Here is a 21890-nt window from a genome sequence, read left to right on the forward strand (position 1 = left end):
CAGCAAAATTTGACCACTAATGATTTTCTTAATAACGGAGCTACAATTATCAGTCATGTTACACCGAGATTGGGGCCTCATTGTACTAGACAACATACAAACTCATAACAGACAGTCTCTGCCCTAAAGAGCTTACAGTGTAAATAGATAGGTGAGACACAGTGGGGAAGGCACAGAGAAGTGAAGTAATTTGCTCCCCAGTACACAGCAGGTCAGCTTCAGAAATAGAATCCAGGTCTCCTATACCTCAGTCTAGGGCCCTAGCTACTAGGCCAGTCTGCCTCTCAACATGTAAAGGATGCTGATGTTGTGCTATATGGGGCTTGTACATTCTCCCCCCTCATTGAGGAAAATCTTAAGTCATGCATTTTCCTTTTAGAACTTCAGAAAACAACATGTTGCAACGTTGCTGTCAGAATGCAAAAAAAGTCAGATTACAAATGTTACCTCTTTGAACGTAACAACACATTGAATGTCATGGTGGCTTTAGCTCAGATCTGCCTGTTGACTTAGTCAAAGTAATGGGCTCTCTAAACGTTCAAGACCATTGTTACGGTCACAGAAGGAAAGGTTTACGCTGACATTTAAAATAAAATTAATAGCAGTGATATGGGGTATTGTTTTCTGCAGTACCAAGGACAATACCGTCACAATTACAGTCACTGGAATAAAGAAAAGGAGTACTTGTGGCACCTTAGAGACTAACAAATTTATTAGAGCATAAGCTTTCGTGAGCTACAGCTCACTTCATCGGATGCATTTGGTGGAAAAAACAGAGGGGAGATTTATATACACACACAGAGAACATGAAACAATGGGTTTATCATACACACTGTAAGGAGAGTGATCACTTAAGATAAGCCATCACCAGCAGCAGGGTGGGGGGGGGGAAGGAGGAAAACCTTTCATGGTGACAAGCAAGGTAGGCTAATTCCAGCAGTTAACAAGAATATCTGAGGAACAGTGGGAGGTGGGGTGGGGGGGAGAAATACCATGGGGAAATAGTTTTACTTTTTGTAATGACTCATCCATTCCCAGTCTCTATTCAAGCCTAAGTTAATTGTATCCAGTTTGCAAATTAATTCAAATTCAGCAGTCTCTCGTTGGAGTCTGTTTTTGAAGCTTTTTTGTTGAAGGATAGCCACTCTTAGGTCTGTAATCGAGTGACCAGAGAGATTGAAGTGTTCTCCAACTGGTTTTTGAATGTTATAATTCTTGACGTCTGATTTGTGTCCATTCATTTGTGTCCTGGAAATCCTGGACGCCCTATCATCTCAGGCATTGGCACCCTGACAGCAGGATTGTCTGGCTATGTAGACTCCTGCCTCAGGCCCTTCGTTACCAGCACTCCCAGCTATCTTAGAGACACCACTGACTTCCTGAGGAAACTACAGTCCATTGGTGATCTTCCTAAAAACACCATCCTAGCCACTATGGATGTAGAAGCCCTCTACACCAACATTCCACACAAAGATGGACTACAAGCCGTCAGGAACAGTATCCCCGATACTGTCACGGCTAACCTGGTGGCTGAACTTTGTGACTTTGTCCTCACCCATAACTATTTCACATTTGGGGACAATGTATACCTTCAAATCAGCGGCACTGCGATGGGTACCTGCATGGCCCCACAGTATGCCAACATTTTTATGGCTGACTTAGAACAACGCTTCCTCAGCTCTCGTCCCCTAATGCCCCTACTCTACTTGCGCTACATTGATGACATCTTCATCATCTGGACCCATGGAAAAGAAGCCCTTGAGGAATTCCACCATGATTTCAACAATTTCCATCCCACCATCAACCTCAGCCTGGACCAGTCCACACAAGAGATCCACTTCCTGGACACTACGGTGCTAATAAGCGATGGTCACATAAACACCACCCTATATCGGAAACCTACTGACCGCTATTCTTACCTACATGCCTCTAGCTTTCATCCAGATCATACCACTCGATCCATTGTCTACAGCCAAGCGCTACGATATAACCGCATTTGCTCCAACCCCTCAGACAGAGACAAACACCTACAAGATCTCTATCATGCATTCCTACAACTACAATACCCACCTGCTGAAGTGAAGAAACAGATTGACAGAGCCAGAAGAGTACCCAGAAGTCACCTACTACAGGACAGGCCTAACAAAGAAAATAACAGAACGCCACTAGCCATCACCTTCAGCCCCCAACTATAACCTCTCCAACGCATCATCAAGGATCTACAACCTATCCTGAAGGATGACCCATCACTCTCACAGATCTTGGGAGACAGGCCAGTCCTTGCTTACAGACAGCCCCCCAATCTGAAGCAAATACTCACCAGCAACCACACATCACACAACAGAACCACTAACCCAGGAACCTATCCTTGCAACAAAGCCCGTTGCCAACTCTGTCCACATATCTATTCAGGGGATACCATCATAGGGCCTAATCACATCAGCCACACTATCAGAGGCTCGTTCACCTGCGCATCTACCAATGTGATATATGCCATCATGTGCCAGCAATGCCCCTTTGCTATGTACATTGGCCAAACTGGACAGTCTCTATGTAAAAGAATGAATGGACACAAATCAGACATCAAGAATTATAACATTCAAAAACCAGTTGGAGAACACTTCAATCTCTCTGGTCACTCGATTACAGACCTAAGAGTGGCTATCCTTCAACAAAAAAGCTTCAAAAACAGACTCCAACGAGAGACTGCTGAATTGGAATTAATTTGCAAACTGGATACAATTAATTTAGGCTTGAATAGAGACTGGGAATGGATGAGTCATTACACAAAGTAAAACTATTTCCCCATGTTATTTCTCCCCCCCACCCCACCCCCCACTGTTCCTCAGATATTCTTGTTAACTGCTGGAATTAGCCTACCTTGCTTGTCACCATGAAAGGTTTTCCTCCTCTCCCCCCACCCCCGCTGCTGGTGATGGCTTATCTTAAGTGATCACTCTCCTTACAGTGTGTATGATAAACCCATTGTTTCATGTTCTCTGTGTGTGTATATAAATCTCCCCTCTGTTTTTTCCACCAAATGCATCCGATGAAATGAGCTGTAGCTCACGAAAGCTTATGCTCTAATAAATTTGTTAGTCTCTAAGGTGCCACAAGTACTCCTTTTCTTTTTGCGAATACAGACTAACACGGCTGCTACTCTGAAACCAGTCACTGGAATGTTATTCTTTTTTGGGTGTCTGTACAGACCTGTTTGTAGGAAGTAGATTTTTCCTTGTTAATTTCAAGGTTTGTTATGTTCATGAGACTGCGTGAGCCCCCTCTAGTGGCTAATGTAATATCTGCAAATTCCAGTCTAATCAAATTTTGGACAAATAGTCTGACTTAAGGTATAGCATTGCCTTCTAAACTAATTGGGTTGTATTAGTTAAACTTTTTCCTAGAGACAGTATTAGTAACTAAATTGTCCTTATTTGATCTTTTGTTTTACTTTTTATAGAATCATTTAATATTAAAAAGTGAAAATGGAAATAAAGGTCATTTTGTGAAAGTTTCAAACTTATGAAAAAAACAAAGTTACAAAAGGACCCATTTAAATAGTAAACTTAAACAAGATGATTTGCTCCTTCACATTGATTTGATTCCAAGTAAGGTTTTATGAATACAGGACATACAGGGACACAACTTAGTTCTGTGTCGTGTTTTAGCTGGTAATTTATTTGCCTATAACTTCTGTAGCTATGGGTATGTGCCTTTTATATTAGCACTGCTAGATGCAACTGGACTTTCTAACAAAACTTAGCTTGGAGTTTTCTTTATCATGTCAAATATTTGTGTTCAGAATGAACAAAGTGATCTAATATGCTAATTTGATTTGTAACAGTACATTTAAAGATTCTTTATTGAATGTTTCTGAAGGAATGATAATCAGATTTGTATGTTTGGTTTCTATCTGAGCTGAAATAAGGGATGAGGCAGCAGTCTGAGGGCCTGATCAGGGGAGATGCTAAGCAATCTAAGCAAACTCTCTGGGAGTGGAGAGCAGTCATCACTGCTTGGGGGTGCCAGGCAGAAATAGTAAGACAGAGAAAAACTCTATTTTAAAGACTATTTTTTGAGAAACTGGGAAAAATGCTAGATAAACAGGTGACATTTTCACTCCTCAGACACGTAACAGTTCAAAATATCGATCACTCGATTTTACAACAGGGAATTAAATTTAGTTTTTTGTAGCTGTTTTATCTGCATGGAATGTGCCAGGTCTGCTCCTAGATAAACTTAAAAGCAGGCATGCTTGAGTGGGGGAAACCTCTGCAATGCTATGGGCCACAGCCAAGGAGATAACGTGTTATCATTAGTGCTGGAAACAGTCAGCTGTTTGAAATGCATATTGCCATTGACTATATAAAGCTGTCAGTCTTCCCCTTTCTTTCTTTTCATTAACAGATTGCTTCTATGACAGGGATTCCCAATTCTTGCTGGGCAGCTTTACAAGTTTGCCAGAATAAGACCTCCCTTTTACCAGCCAGTGACTATTGCTTCCTGTTTACACGTGCAGCAACTAATTCAAGCCCTGATTCAAGGAAGCTGGTTAAAAGTAGCTGGACATCCACAAGCTTTTACTGGCACTTTGGGGGAAAAAAGGCAATGTAATACACACTTATTATCCACCAATACCTTCATCTCTCGCATCTGCAAGCTGCCTGTCTCCACTTCTCCCCAGTCATGCTGCCTGTGTTTACATTTTCCCCACTTAACCTTTTGCCAACCCATTACATTCAATGAGCATGGGGCGGAGGAGGGATTGTTGTTCAGTGATGAGGTCCCAGCGGTTCACCATTGCAGTGGTAGTTCAGGAGACATATACTATCAAGAAGGCACAGCCAGCCAATTAAATGAACGTTAGGAAAATCCATGTCCACAGCCATACTCTAATGTGGCATATATGCATTTGAGGTTTGGAAGAGAGCTAGCTGGCAGTGAGAGGTAATGTCGATGGGTTGAGTTTGCAGAGTTTATATCAGTGCGTCAAAATGAGGGAGTACACCATATGTAATGCACTGCTACCACATTGATCCATGCCTTTGTCATGGATACTTGAGAGCTGAATGCAAGGCATCCTTTCTGTGGTTAAAATAGGAGGGGAGGCTATCAACAGTACCTTCTTTCTTACTGGACTTATAATGGTCATCATGGGATTCCATCTTCTATAATATGTGCTAGCTTTGTTAGCTAAAATCACCTTCCTATTTTTCAGGTACACAGAAACTTTTATCTACTGGTGACATTGTCTGTATCATTTTGTTTTAGCTCCATCTAATCCACTGGAACTCTACACGGTACAGCAGTATTGATGAAGCAGTGGGGAAGAAGCACGGTATAGCTATCATTGCTCTGTTTGTGCAGGTAAATATTTTACTGTGGTGATCACATGTTATCATTTGGCTCCTGTAAAAGAGTCCCCTTCTACTTTCTACTGTTAGTGATTTCAGAAAACAAAAGAAATCGACAACTGCTTGTATTCTATTACAACCAACGTTCCCTCTAATTTTTGACAGGCCATGTGCGCAAAACATTTCTTCTGTGCAAATTTTTGACAGGCTGTGTGTGTAAAAAATTGCTTCTGTGCAAATTTTTGTGCTTCTGTGCAAATGTTTGTGCACGCGGTATTTCGCCGTGTGCATGGGGTTGAGGATCTGTGTGCACACACACACACACAGCTCAGAGAGAACAGTGATTACAAGAAGTGCTTGTTTACATGTATCTTTAGTGTATATGTAACTAAAATGATATTTGATTAAAAGCAACATATTTAAAATAATGTAACTAAAGAATGGAAAACGTGCCATCTAACCATCTTGCCCTGCAGCCTTGTCATGGCATATAAGCTAAACAGCAGTGGGCTGGGTAGGTACTTGAATGACATACCTTTAAAGATGACCTAGGTGGCAGCAGGAAGTGGTGTTGGAAATTCAGAAGGTGCCACGCTGCTTTTGCACTCAGTCAGTGCTGAACACTAGCATGCTAGGTGGCACTTTGCTGCTACAGCTCTGTATAAAAACTGAAGTGCTGACCACTTCTTTGTTCTTAATATGAAATAGGCTGTTAGCTCTGATGTTCTGGCCAAACTTCTGCTTGGGTAATTACATCCAGGCTACGTCCATTCACCCTGAAGGGTGAATTGGAAAAGGAAATTCTTAGTTTCTTGTCCTAAACTGTTGTGTACTGTAGCATGGTGCTACCTGTAAATGGTGGCAGTACAACACAGGCCTGTGCTGGAACAGGTGTGGAATCACAACCCTCCAGTGGGAACCGAAGGAGGTAGTGTGCCTCTGGGATACAACACCTCCTAGAGCTCTCAGGGACCAAGTCCACTTAAAGTTTGCTCCCTTCCACTCTTGGTCAATCCTGTTATTCAAGTCCTGGGAGATACGGGGACAGGAGGAGTGTTGTGTAGATAAGTCTCCACTTACTTTGTGGCCCTTTAGCACAGGCCAGTGCTGCCAATAGGGGTAACCCCATAGAGAGTTTGTGCTAGACCCAAGGACACCAGCATAGTGTGGCCTGTGCACAGAAGCATAAGGTAGGGAGAGACTTTCCCTCTTCAGAGACATTGGACTGGGAGATGCTGGGTGATGGTGGTCACAGGACAGCCCTTCCTGAAAAGTCAAAAATAAAGGGGATGTGTGGCCTGTTGGTGACCCTGGGAGTAAATTGTGGGTTCATGTGATCTCCTGACTCTAAGTGATACTGAAGTGGCTTCAAGAGCTGTGAACCCTATGAACAAAGCCAATCATTTTTGATTCCCAAAACCCCCGTGAACCCAAAACATTGATTTCACACAGCCCTAGTCATGACAAGCAGTGAACGGTTCCATTTAAGGAGGTTCAAGGAAAAGAGTTATGATTTACGTTTAGATCAAATGGATTTTTTTTCACAGTTATACTATTAATTAGTCATATTCCATAATGTGCTTCTGAGCACCTCTGAGATTTACCTCTATTTGAATGTAAAGGTACATTGGTTACAGTCTCAGTGTTGAGATAGAATTGTTAAACAGTAATGCTAGAAATTCTCAGTTCTCTCCACTTCTTATCCTACAGGCTTATGTCAAAACTGCTTATGTAAGTCACCCTCTAATTCCAGCAGAGATAACCTTGGAGTCACTTACAAAGTTACATACAATTCTTAAATAAATCTTTGAAACTTAACCAATATCTTTTTTTCTACTTCTGTCTCTTGCCTTAAGCATTCCGTGATGTTTTCTTATTAGCCAAGAAAGGCTCCACATAATTAAAAATTGTATAAAGAAACATCATAGTTTGCTTTATGCTACTTATTAATGGTCCAGTGAGAAAACAAATTGAGTCACATTTTTTTTCACTTCTGTTAAAGGCAGAAAGAGTGATTTTTTTTTAAGCCACTGCTGTTTATAATTGGAGGTTTCAAACTCCTACAGAAACTTTTTTCCTCCTAAAAACCTATATGCGCAAACACATGCCCTAGCACCCCCAAGACCACTAGTCAGTTCAAGTGTTGGGTACATTTTTTTAAAAAAAACCTATTCCTGCCTTGATACAAGTTTCCCCTGCACTCCAATTCCTCCCATCCACAGGCATTTACAAAAATTTGGCAGATTAGAAAAAAAGTTGAATTTTAGTTCTTTCAATCTTGTCAACATTCTTATGAATGTAAAAACACTGTGGGGGCTTGTTCTGCTCTCACAATGCAGGTGTAAGTTAGGAATAACTCAGCTGAAATCATGATGCATGGTGACATCAAAATCAAGTCCAGAAAGTTTTATGAGTTCCTGATTTTTAGGGAGGGATTTTCAAAATCACCTACTTAAGAGCACAAGTCCCACTAAAAGTCAATGGGGCCTGTGCTCCTAGATCACTTACGTGCTTTTGAAAATGCTCCCCGTATTTTATTCTATTGCCCTTGTTATACAGGAGGTCTGACTAGATGATCACAATGGTCCGTTTTGGTCCTAGGAAACTGTAAATCTATTATTTTATTCTGTATAGACTTAGATAGACTCTGTATAGACCCTCACCATCTTAGTATCTTCCAATTAGGCATTAAGCAATGTGAGTAACATCTCTCATAAGTGGTTCATTCTTTCTCTCATCCTCTCCAGAGGGGGAGAATTGTGTGTGCAGTGAAGTTTTTTGCTTCCGTAGGTTTTTTTTTTTAAATATGCCCATGCTGCTCTATTAGTGCTTATGTACCTAGTTCGGAAACATACTGCATTTAAACAATGACATTTTGTAAACTATCTGAGTGCATTTGTGCCCATGTACATGTACATACAGCTCTTAATGAATTCAATGGCAGGCGTGCATATATGTGTGAGCATATGTATATATCTCAGGTTAGAATTGGGCCCTGATTCTACGATGCAACCTGGCTACTTTAAATCTACATTAATAATCTGGATCTTTCATTTTAAAAATTTCTTTCTACATGTGTCTTTTGTCTGCTTCTCAATGACATTCAATAAAGATCTGGGGTGAAATCCTGACCCCATTGAAGTCAATGGGAACGTTTTGCCATTTGACTTGAATGGGGCCAGGATTTCACCCCTGGAGTATAAAAAGGGTGTGGATGTGTATGGGGGGGTGGGGAAGAAAGGGGTGAGCTATGACTCTACACTTCTTATCCAAGCAAACTTTCCTTAGCTTCGATGAGAGGTTATCCTCAATAAGGAAAGGAGTACTTGTGGCACCTTAGAGACTAACAAATTTATTAGAGCATAAGCTTTCGTGAGCTACAGCTCACTTCATCGGATGCATTTGGTGGAAAAAACAGAGGAGAGATTTATATACACACACACAGAGAACATGAAACAATGGGTTTATCATACACACTGTAAGGAGAGTGATCACTTAAGATAAGCCATCACCAACAGCAGGGGGGGGAAGGAGGAAAACCTTTCATGGTGACAAGCAGGTAGGCTAATTCCAGCAGTTAACAAGAATATCAGAGGAACAGTGGGGGGTGGGGTGGGGGGGAGAAATACCATGGGGAAATAGTTTTACTTTGTGTAATGACTCATCCATTCCCAGTCTCTATTCAAGCCTAAGTTAATTGTATCCAGTTTGCAAATTAATTCCAATTCAGCAGTCTCTCGTTGGAGTCTGTTTTTGAAGCTTTTTTGTTGAAGTATAGCCACTCTTAGGTCTGTGATCGAGTGACCAGAGAGATTGAAGTGTTCTCCAACTGGTTTTTGAATGTTATAATTCTTGACGTCTGATTTGTGTCCATTCATTCTTTTACGTAGAGACTGTCCAGTTTGGCCAATGTACATGGCAGAGGGGCATTGCTGGCACATGATGGCATATATCACATTGGTAGATACGCAGGTGAACGAGCCTCTGATAGTGTGGCTGATGTGATTAGGCCCTATGATGGTATCCCCTGAATAGATATGTGGACAGAGTTGGCAATAAGGAGTGGAGCACAAAGCCTCAGCTATGCAATACTATGGGGACAAACTCAAAGGTTTCTGTCATGCTTGTGTACTAAGTTCTCTTCTATGTACTTTTCTAACAAAAATGTGTAAGGACAACTTGTAGCCTGGGCATTTATATCTCACGATGCTGCATGACTTTGACCCTTACATGAAGCATGTGAACACTATGGAGGCAAAACAAGGTGAGTTCAGGCTTATCAGCCTTGACTTTAACTTTTTTTTAAAAAATTCTGCCAGTTTCTGTTACTGTTTTAAAGTTACTTAAATCTAGTTTCATTCAAGCCAATGACTTTATTGTATGTAAATTAGTAACTCTTGTTTGAATTTGCCATGTACCAGAATAGTTGGTTAATCCAAGGTTGTATAACTTAACTTCAAACAAGCACTGAACTGGCCAGACTTGTTGACCTTTCTCTTAGTTTTCAGAAACAACACAGCACTGAAGTTCATTTTTGGGTTTGCTTGTTTGTTTGTTATGTTTCAGATAGGAAAGGAACATTTAGGCCTAAAGGTCGTAACTGAAATTCTCCAGGACATCCAGTACAAGGTGAGGAATTGTCTGAGGAAAACAGAAATAGTTGACAGAGATGGACTGAATGGGGGGACGGGCAAAGAAGATAAACTGAAACAGAGAAGTCAGAAATGTTTGCATTAAGATATCATGTGGGAGCCACAATACAGTGGTCACCATTAAAAGTCAACATTTAACAATAAATCAGACACAATTAGTACAGTTATTTCCTATTCGGACTGCAGGGAAAGTTTTAATCTCATATACCAGTAACGGTTCACAAGTATTGATTTTTTTTAATGATACCAATACTTTGTCAATGTGAACTCAACCACCAAGAAAGATCTGTATTGAATGTTCAGAGAACCCCATTGTCAGTATTCCCCAACCTGTCAGGTTTCAAATTATACAAGAGCAGAATATGCAGACCGAACACCCAGGTAAAATCACAACTGCAATATGGCTATAGCATAATGGAACCCTGTTAAGAGAGTCAGTGAATTAGATATGGCATTGGAATGGTATTCAGGGGATCTGGGTTTATAAAGAGCTTTGAGATCGATGAATGAAAAGTACTTTATAGGTCTGAAAAGACTGAAGCATTGGAATTTTAGGAATTATGAATTATTATTAATTAATCTGAATTTTAAATGTTGTTTTAATTGGACAATATCTTATGTACTCCAGGTGTAGCATTCATTTCTATAAACTATTATTGTGTGTGTTTGTGTTCGTGTACATGTGTGTGTGTGTGAGAGAGAGAGAGAGATTGTATAGAACGCTTTATACTCTATTGGTAGCACAGATAAAAAAAGGAAGATCCTGAATGCTTACTCATGAATTCAGTGGGCCAGCATGATACATTCTTTGTGCATACATACATTTTATTTGCATTAAGCACATCAACATAGTCTTATATTATAAAGTGTCACACCCAAAAATCACATCTTCAATGTCAACCCAACTTTGCCATAATTAAAAGAGATTAATGAGAAATTTATTATAATATATTTGCTAATACTTAGAATTGGTATGTTAAACATTTTTCTAACAAGCTTTACAAGTCACAGAGTGAAGCACAACACTTCCTGCTAGGTGGGCTTGATCCAAACCCACTGAAGTCAGTGGAAGTCAATGGGCTTTGGATTAGATTTGTGTTAGGCATTTTGATGTGGGGAATACAAATCCAGACACTCAGGACTTGGCATGTAAAGGTAGGAGGGAACTGAATTTCAAACACTTCGTTTTAAAATGCATTTTTAGTTAATTCATTTTATCGCACCTGTTAATAATCTCCAGGTGCTTCCAATTTAAAATAAAAATTAAATCAAATGTAACCAAAGAACAATAAAAAGGATCTTCCTTAAACCATTTCCCCTTTCCTAGAGCAAGATAGCCACTGCAGAGATCCTGCCATCTGCTATTAAATACAAACCCACATGCAACATAACAAAATATTCTTCCAGGGAATAAACCTTCCCCCCCCACACTCACTGGTAATTTTTACATTTATAAAGTGTTGATGTTGGTGTAAAGCATCTTTTTGCAAAAAAACCCAAAGCTTTGAAATTCACTTTTGAAAATCAAAGACATATTTTCAATTGTGTGGTGAACTCTGTCCTTGGATGGACATGTTGTCAAAGGCCATCTGCTATTAGGCATCTATGGGCAGAATTTGGCCCTTAGAAATAATGGAGTAAACAGGCTGCTTGGGACAAAGCTCACTTAGGGGCCAGTCCTGCATGTAGGCACATTGCTTCACCTATGTGGAATCCCACTGAAACTAATGCAGGAGATGCAGGATCAAGGCCTTACAGGGGGCTCTGTGCCAAAAGGAGAGACTAAGGTAGCAGAGATCTACAAAAATGGGCTGGTAGCCTTGGACAGAAAATATAAAATAAATAAATAAAAGGGTTGTATAGCTGCAAGGACTAATATAATGATGATTCAATGGAGACTGTCAGCAGTGGTTGCCAGGGATGGAAATTCAAGGCTTACTGTGATGACAACATTCAAAGGCTTCTTTTTTTCCCTTCAACATCTTTTTAATGAGAACTGGCGATGAGATGGATTTGTATTGATTTTTCAGGGGAAGTCCAAAACAATACCCTGTTTTAATCCCAACTCTTTATTACCAGGTAGGTGTTGTTTCATATACAGCAAACTTTTACTTACTACTGTAGATGTACTGTTACATATGTTGTGCTCTGAATAGTTGAATGTCTAGTGCCACTTTACAAAATCCTGTTGCAACTCATTCTCTCCTGGAGAACAGCTTAATGCAGCTGAATTACCAGCAAACTCTCTGTAGATCAGGACATGGGTGCTCCATTGACCAGCAGTGGAGATGAACAGTGTCTGGCTATCAACAATTTACCCACTGAGTACCCGTTATATATCTCATTGTGTCTAACATTGTTTTCAAGATTACTGCCTCTGCCATGCAGCTGCCAACTGTGATACTCACAGGAAGTCACAGCATACATCAGTGGCTTCGTTGGTGCCCTAGAGGCACAGACCCAGCCTGGGGTGATGTGGACGTACAGTGTCTTCCTGGCATTCCAGTGTGCCTGGGGAGTGTGGATGCCAGTATATTCTTTAAGATTGTGCAGCATCCGCTACTCTCTGGCCAGCCAGTTTAATAATCTCCCATCCCTGCTGGCTCTGGGGGAGACATTAGACCCAGGTTAGAGGGAAAGTTGTGTGCTATCTTTGTGCAGTGCTCTCTCCTCCTCCAGGCTTCAGAGGGTAGGTATTAGTAATTCCTTATACAGAGCTGTTTTTCTAAACAACTACTGTACAAAATTTGATAATTAATCCCCACAGCTCCGTTGGGCTTGATGTCAACGGAAAGCATCCTCCAAATGGTAGGATATGTACATCACACATGGGTAACAGAGAAGTTAAGTGATTTGCCCAAAGTCACACAGCAAATAAGTCTTAGACCAACAAAGACAAATAAGTGTAACCAACCGCATTGCAGGGTGTCATGAAAATTTGACCCCTTTTTTGACTAGTTCTACCAGTTTCCTCCAGAACAAAGCTTCCATTGTAAGGGCTGCCTCCATACCAAATTCCATGCCATTGTGGCAGTCTCTTTCCACATTGCAGACAAAAAACTACATTAAAAGAACATTTTTAAGGTTGGAATGTCAAGTACTCAAAAGATAGGAAATGCCAGAATTAAGGCTGCAAATGCAGCCTTAATTCAGCCCCCTATTGCATATGCATTATGATAAAGTCTTTAATTACATGCTCACATACTGGTTTTTTCCACAGGACCCTTGCCTACCAGCTCAGCCTAAAATTAAAGATTGGATTGTGGCTTTAAGCCCATGCCCATGTTGGGTGAGGGTGAAAATGTTTGCAGTGGAACAATGCCTAACGGAGAACTAGGAGAATGCATACAGTGGCACTTTTACAGGGTGCAGCAAGTGTTCTTCCTCATGATGACCAAGGTGCACATGTGGATATGGAGGGAGTGTATAACTACAGCCCTCGCCATACCTGCTCCTCCTCATGGGGTTTCTGTTGCAGCTCTTGGCCCTATCACTGTGGGAGCACAAGAATTTAAACCCCAATCCAGCAAAGAGCTCTGAGCTTCCTGCAGGATCAGAGCCTGGAACTGTGTCTGATCTCCTCTGACCAAGAAAGGAACTAATTTTTTCATCTTCCCTTTTATACAGGCAGGGTTAGGCACAGTCTAGTCCTAAAGGAGGCAGCACTTACTAATGGTTAGAGCAGAGGACCAGGGAATCAAAAGACCTGGAATCGGTTTTCCACTCAGTCATATATTTGCTGTGTGACTGAGGATGTACACTCTCTGAACCTTGCTTTTTCACATCTGTAATATAGGGATAATAGCCATTTCTGTAGATTTTAGCAGTTTTAGATTCTTGGACAGAGTAAGTATAAATTATTATAATAAAATCTGTGTATATGTGAATAGAAACTCTTTAATTACTACATTAACATTAAATAATCCTTTTAATTTCAGATCCTCTTCTACGTGATTATTGGGTATATGAGGGCTCCCTTACCATCCCACCTTGCAGTGAAAGTGTTACCTGGATATTATTTCGATATCCATTGACCGTATCCCAACTGCAGGTAATAACTGTGCTTAAAGTGACCTGAGAATATGGTTCTGAGCTAAAGGTTATAGCCTGCAAATATACAGTATGATGCTATATCCAGTTTTCCTTGAAGATCTCATTAAATCTGTACATGGCTTTTCAAGTCAATGTTAAACCTTTTTAGTCAGTGAATGCGTGGAAAGGTCAAAGATGGAAAAAAATCTTGTTATCATTTATCATCTGCATTTAAAATAATTCTTTGCTAAAGTGAAAGCAAGAAATCAATGAGCAAAAGAAATTCAATCCTTTGTAATCAAAAGCTTTCAAATATCACTTCTTTTTGATGTTAATGGAACAAGGACACACTAGGAGACACTGTGTCCTGGAGAATGAAAATTGTTAATAGTGCGAGTTAACTCTATTGCTTTGTACTCTATTTAATTTATCTTACTCTTTTCTTAAATTTACATAATAAAAGTTAGCAAATGAACAGTCAATATAAATTTGGCCCATTTTTTAAAAAAGAAGCATCTATAATACATGTAAGCCTTTCTGCACAACATAAATAAAAAATATGAACGGAAACTGTTGGTGCTGAACACATAAATATTCCCCTGCAGTGTTTGAAACCCAATCATAGGAACACCAGCAATGAGCAAGGTGAACCTAACTATAACATAGAATATGAATGCATTGATTTTTCATTGTCCGTGCTGAGAGAAGGCAAAACAGCAGAGACAAAAGAGCATAAACAGTGACAAACTGGATTTTTAAAAATTCTTTCACTTTTAATAATCGAAGGTGGTACTTCTAACACAAATAAATGTGTTTGTTTGCAACTTATTTTAAGTTGACAGTGTTTGTTTTAATATGAGAAATTAATTCAACAATATAATTCATATTGAATCATAGAATAAAGGCACGAGCTCCCAGTAAACTTCTTTTTAAATTAAAAGGCATGCATCCGATGAAGTGAGCTGTAGCTCACGAAAGCTTATGCTCAAATAAATTTGTTAGTCTCTAAGGTGCCACAAGTCCTCCTTTTCTTTTTGCGGATACAGACTAACACGGCTGCTACTCTGAAAGCTTTTTAAATTAAGTGACTGCAACTTAAAAATATCTAATCATGAGTCTGACACTTATGTTCTTGCTGAAAGGGCATGTCTCATGACAATTTAGCACTGATTGAATAAAAACATATCTGTTGGTATCAGCAGACTCAGAATAACTGTTATGAAAAATATACTCTGTATTAATCTATGTCAATTGCTATAACCATCCTAGTATGATATGATAAGTAAAAGATCTTAAATATGAAGGTAAACAAATAATACTCAAGTATCAGAGAGGTAGCCGTGTTAGTCTGTATCCACAAAAACAATGAGGAGTCTGGTGGCACCTTAAAGACTAACAGATTTATCTGGGCATAAGCTTTTGTGGGCAAAAAACCACTTCTTCAGATGCATCAAATAATACTGTGGCTATCAGACTGAGGCCTTGAATGACATTCTGCTTTACAGTACTTAGATATTTTTAGCCTATATTCTGTATTTTCTGATCATCCATAAAATATTTTAGAATGTAAATACAAAGCCCTGAACACAATGCACACAACTGAAAATGCTAATAGATTTTGTGGGCTATTGTGGAGAGAAGTTTACTAAATCTCTTTTTTCATCACAGAAATTCCTGGCGATTTTGGTATTTGTTAGGAGAAATATTGCTAGCAATATGAGAGAGGCTATTCATGTGATGAAATAAAAAGACTAAGTTGTCCCTTATTCACCTTAACAGGTGGCCAGTTTTGCCCTAAATCACTAGCTTAGGCAACCCTGTGTCCTGTTAGCTAGCCATGTAGTAAATATGATCGGCAAATTAAGGCAATTAGTGCCCAGTGGCTGGCACAATTTAAGCTACCTACACACCAATGATTCCACATTAGTTAACATAGAAAAAAGATCTAGAGGTCATAGCTACTACAATGAAGACACACAAATTCACAGCAGTGGTTGAAAAAGCAAACTAGATACTAGGATGTATTGTGAAGGGGATAGAGCTTAATGTGGAACATATTGTGCTGCCACTATATTAATCAGTGGTTCAGCTTTATCCTCTCACCTTGATTACCAAATAAACTTTCAGTCAGGTTTCTTTAAGAAAGAAAGCTGTAATACATGAGGTGCAGAGAAAGGAAAGAAGAGTGATTAGTGTCAGTAGGCCAGATCTTTCAGTGTGGTGCAGCTGCTTTATGCTGCACTGTTGGTTGGATTAGGCCTTAACTTGGCCTAAACAGCTCAGGGAATATCACCCCAGTTGAAGGGTGATCCTGTAGTCATGAAGAGCCCACTTAGGGGCTTACACTGCATACACTCTCCCTGCTGCTGACATAGTGGTGAAGTGGATATGGCTATCCACCAGCCTGGGAGGTTGGGGCATCCCAAGCCACACTGATTTTTGGGGGTGTTTTCTACCATTTCTACTCGTGGTCTAATTAGAAAATACTGGCAGGGGCACTGGCTATGCATGGAATAGTGTTAGAATCAAGGGAGTGCAGAGGACAGGTATGCGCCACATGAGCATGTCATCCTTGAATTGTACTCTGTGCTTTTCAGCTCTAGGTAATGACTTGGACTATTTTATATAGGTATCAGTGCATGTGCCAATTTCATTTAAGCGGATATTAGAAGCACTAGGACTATTTACTTTGGAAAGGAGAATAAGAGGACGTATAATAAAAGTACAGTATATAAAATTCTGAATGGTACAGAAAATGCCAATAGGACATTTCAATTTATTATTCATTCCTATATACAAGAATAGGGAGGCATTCAGTAAAAAACAAAAGTGGAAAATTTTAAGTGGATTGAAAGAAAACACTTTTCACATAACATCATTAATTTGTAGAACTTTCTTCTGCAGGATGTTGTTGAAGAAATTAGCTTCCTAAATTTTCATAACTGGATCAGACATTTATACAAATAACAATAATGGCATCTGCAATTATACAAGGGAGGAGACAAATTATAAGACTATCAATCCTCATGCTTCAGCACTAACAAGATCAGTCTGTTGGGATTGAAAAGAAATATCCCTCAATAGTGCAGTATTACAAAATCATGTGTGCTACAGGGTCTTTTTGAATATAGTCCTCTGATGCATTTGGGGACTGCTATTGGAACATAGGATACTGCGCTGGTTGGACCATTGGTCTGTTTTGATTTAACAATTCCTATGTTCCTATTATTAACCTGGTAATAGAGATGATTTTAATATAATGTGATGCTGAAGGAAAAATAGAAATAATGGGAAAAGATTATACAGTTTATGTAACTACGTTTACATCTCCTATTCCTGTACATTCCAACACATTTTCATTTTCATAAAATCATAGAATATTAGGGTTGGAAGAGACCTCAGGAGGTCATCGAGTCCAATCCCCTGCTCAAAGCAGGACCAACACCAACTAAATCATCCCAGCCAAGACTTTGTCAAGCTGGGCCTTAAAAACCTCTAAGAATCGAGATTCCACCATCTCACTAGGTAACCCATTCCAGTGCTTCACTACTGTCCTAGTGAAATAGTGTTTCCTACTATTCAACCTAGACCTCCCCCACTGCAATCTGAGACCGTTGCTCCTTGTTCTGTCATCTGCTACCACTGAGAACAGTGTAGCTCCATCCTCTTTGGAACCCCCCTTCAGGTAATTGAAGGCTGCTGTCAAATTCCCCCTCACTCTTCTCTTCTGCAGACTAAGTAAGCCCAGTTCCCTCAGCCTCTCCTCATAAGTCATGTACCCCAGCCCCCTAATCATTTCCGTTGCCCTCCGCTGGATTCTATCCAATTTGTCCACATCCGTTCTGTAGTGAGGGGACCAAAACTGGACACAATACTCCAGGTGTGGCCTCACCAATGCCGAATAGAGGGGAATAATTACTTCCCTCGATCTGCTGGCAATACTCCTAGTAATGCAGCCCAATATGCCATTGCCTTCTTGGCAACAAGGGCACACTGATGACTCATATCATATTTTTGCTTAATATGGGCACAAAGACAGTAGAGAAGTTCTTGTATAAACTGGTTTGATCTAGACTTAGTTATGAGTGGCTGATAAGGATTGCAACCAGTTGGCCTGACTCTCCTCTTACTTATGATAGTTTTATATTCCATTGACTGCAGTGGAGTTACTCCTGATTACACCAGTGTAAGAGAAGAATCAGGTTCAATACATATTTGTCACTTTGGTAGCTGAGATAACAAAAGAACAAACAAGGAACAGAACTATTAGGATGTTAAGGCTTGATCCTACTCTCCCAGCAGTCAATTGGGGTCTGACTGTGCAGCTGTTTTCACAAGCAGTCCTACTGAAGTCTGGATGGCTTTTGCCAAGTAACTGTTCAGCAGTGGGAACAAGGGGTCCACACTCTGGCCCTTGGATTTTTGTCACTGATGTCAACAGGAAGAAGATCAAGCCTTTACAGGATAACTGCTCCCTCCTAGTGGCAGCCTTCTCCTTCTTCCTCCCTTCCCTTCTCTTGTCTGTTTATGACTCTCACTTCTCATGTTACCTTTATTTCAATCGGAAGGACAATGTCTTAATTTGTTTTGGGAGACGCCAAGCACATTCCTATATACTACAGAAATGTAACATTGTAATAAGAATAGTATTCTCCCTCTTATTATGTTTCCAAAGGAAAGGAAAATAGGTAAAAGCTTGTTCAGACTTTCCTGGACAATTTGTTTTTGTAACTGGACACTTACAAAGAATTTGTTTTGTGGTTCACTGAAACACAGAACAATTGTATCCTCTGAGCCAATCAGAATGTGGCTTTCTAACAGTGATACAGTGAGCAGCTGTCATTCTGCTATACTCACTGTCAGAGTTAGCTAGTTTTGAATTGAGTGGCTAGATCTCTAGCCCCTTTGTCTAACTCATTTGTGCTGAATCTTTTTTAAAGAAAATAAATAGTTATTGGAATAGATGGTTGTGTCTGGAGTGGTGTGGAAATATGATCAGAAAAATAAAGAACTATGGGAGATTCATAGTATTTTGTTCACTCAAAAAAGTGCCTGTTCTCATAGAAAGTGTTACTAAGGTACATGAAATTTTCAAGCAAAACTGGAAACAAAAACCGACCTAAACGATAATGGGTCCATTTTCCAAGCAAAGCTGATTTTCACATAGGAAACATTCTTGGGTTTGTGTTGGGCTATGAAGAAAATAGCTATTTAATTGGAACCATGAATAAAGAAAAATTTAAAGTCTGAAATCAGTAAAACTGACCTAAATGTTAATGCATAAATCACCAGCTGTGATATAAATGACGAGCAGTTTCTGCATAGTGTTTATAATGCAGCAAAGAGCTTTAATCTGGTTTAGGGTTCTACATAGTTAACGTTTTGGGCTTGAATTGGTTTTCAGTAGAATTCTAAGAGAGTGTTTGGATGGATTTTAGTGGGACCAGGATTGGGCCTTCTTATTCCATTCAAAAGATCAGCTCATGCACCCTGGATCTGAACATGGATGGAACCCTCTGTGCCTGGATCTCCCCACTCCCAGGTGGAATGGGTGTTCTGGGAAAGGGAGCAACCTCCACTGAAACATCCTTTTTCCTTGCAGGGCCTTGCAGAGTGTGTTTCAAATGGTGGTGTCTGTGGGAGGGGGGAGGCATGGGAAGGTTGGCAGAGGGTGGCAAACTACACATTGGGTGGGGCAGGGCCAATGGGTCACACAGTTTCCCTTCTCTTCCCTGTGGAAGTTATCCGGGAAAGGTAATAGAGCCTGGGCCTGTATTATCTTTCCCACAGAGCCACTTCCTCAGTGGTCATGAGGACAGCCATAGCTAGCAGAGCCATGCAGTGTGTCTGGCCTGGAACCATGCTACCAGGAATTGGGCAGGCAGACAGTGGGGCTCCAAAGCTGATTCAGAGGCACAGTGCGTCTCAGTGCGATGGCTCTGACCCTCTGCAGATCAAAGGTTTGTGCTAGGGCCCCAGAACTCAGTCTGTGGGACTGGGGTGAACCCTGCCCTCCTGACTGAATGGTGTTGGAGCTGCTCTGTGAGGAAAGCCTCCAGGAGGTGTGTGATCCAGCCCGGCGTATACTGCAGCACATTTGAAGTTGCAGCAGTGGATAATTCCAAAATATTGCCTTTACAGAAAGGCCTTTTCCTGCTTGATTTGTTTCTATTTGAAGTCTCCAGTCCTCCAAAGATCAAATGAAATGATCAAATGAAAGCAATGTTCTTGTGAAATGTTTCTTCCCAACTAGTGATTTCAGATTATTCCAGTATTGATTCAGTTCAGCTCTGGTGGAAGAGGCCACCTTCAGAAAAGCCGCTCACTGCTTCGACCAGCACTTGACTTCTGCAGGCTTCTTAGGTCTCCAGGCCTATAATGTGTTTATTTTCAGTTCGAATTAAATAGTCATAAAATAATAGAAAAAAATCTTCAAGAATAGGCATCTGTATTCTAGCTAAATTAATACAAAGCTCTGCCTTTAAAATCATTCTAAAAGAGCCTTACCACTCCTCCCTCCTTTCATCTTTTTAGACCAAGCTGTCTTCCTTACATCTCAGCTATGAGAGACACAACATGCTGCTTTCTGAGGAAAGAGAATCTCAGCTACAGGGAAGAGCTAGCCATTAAATCAAACACATAAATCTGAAAAGAAGTGGTTCTGTACTTTTTTGCAGTAAATAACAGTCATTGTGGTTATCTTCTGAATTACAATAGGAAACTGTGTCCCCAGCCAATATAGCAGCTACATAGATTCTAGAAAATACCACTAGCTATCTTGGAAACTTCACTTTCCTAAAAATCTGGGGTTAGATTTACATACCCCTTGGTCTCTATTATACATGCATAGAGGAGTCCTCTGTGACACCCTTCCCTCCTTGGGGCTGGCAGAGCCCTTTCGGCATGCTGGGGGATCTGTGCTATAGGAGGGTGTGGAAACAGAGTCATGCAGGAGAATGAATGGATGGTAGGAATACCCATCATCCACCCCACCCTGGCCTCACAGATGTTACCAAGAAATGATGATATGATCCTAGGCTCCATCACTTTTTCTGTGGAGCTCCAGTCTAGGGATGCAATGGAGTTGGGTTGCTGAGGAGTTGGGTGCTAGGACAGAGAAACAGAGGCTAATGTAAAATGGCACAATTTTCAAATGGTTTTCTACACACAATGGAGTCTCTGTGAGAGAATCATTAAAGAGATGTCCATACAAAAAGCCCCCTTGGGTGGGTTTTACTTTGAGTGGGGAGAATCTAGCCTCTATATTTTGTTATTATGCCAAATAAAATAAAATAAAATAAAATAAATGTAATTCTTCTATGAAGTTTAATTATTTAACAGATCACTCTTTCCTGTTACTTTCCTTCTACTATTATGTTCTTTTCTGTTTAAAATACATGTAATTTGCATTCATTTAAAATCCTATTTTAAAACAAACTGTCAAAAAGAGTGTGCTATTGCAGCAAGGTGCACAGACTGGTTCAGTAGTGCTGCAGGACTCTACTTTTTGTCTTATGCTTAACAAATGAAGATATGTCACTATGAACTCACCCTCTGGCACCGTTTCTGATATCACAGAGGACTTATGCTGCTATTAAAGGAGTCATCCCTGATTTACCTTCATCTAAGTGAGAGCAGAAAGAGGCCCCCGTCTGTTGTGTTATTGCATACATAGTAGGTGATATAGAATGAAATGCAAGATAGGGAAATACCTGCACGACAGGCCTTAGGTGATTTGTTCGAAAACATTTTTGGTGGCCCTTCCTGCACCAACCCAAAATGCACAAGCAAAACACAACAGCTAGAAAAAATTAACACACCAGGGATTTGGCATCCCTGAATGTGATCATTT

General features: G+C 40.3%; 1 protein-coding gene across 3 annotated transcripts in view; it reads left to right on the plus strand.

The window, feature by feature from the left end:
• CA8 (carbonic anhydrase 8) overlaps window positions 1–21890 on the plus strand; it is a 55489-nt gene that overhangs the window by 29119 nt on the left and 4480 nt on the right. Inside the window, exons 4-8 of one of the 3 annotated variants that reach the window (XR_006278821.1) lie at window positions 5272–5367; window positions 9921–9983; window positions 12037–12085; window positions 13945–14057; window positions 19829–19998. Coding sequence is in view for 2 of the 3 variants with exons in the window: in XM_038391094.2 (XP_038247022.1) it covers window positions 5272–5367; window positions 9921–9983; window positions 12037–12085; window positions 13945–14057 (321 nt within the window). In the remaining variant the exon portion in view is untranslated. The remainder of the gene's footprint in view (window positions 1–5271; window positions 5368–9920; window positions 9984–12036; window positions 12086–13944; window positions 14058–19828; window positions 19999–21890) is intronic. The other 2 variants (XM_038391094.2, XM_043507819.1) reach the window with 2 other exon arrangements.

This window comes from Dermochelys coriacea, chromosome 2 (genome assembly GCF_009764565.3).
Source record: "Dermochelys coriacea isolate rDerCor1 chromosome 2, rDerCor1.pri.v4, whole genome shotgun sequence".
NCBI classification, from domain to species: Eukaryota; Metazoa; Chordata; order Testudines; family Dermochelyidae; genus Dermochelys; species Dermochelys coriacea.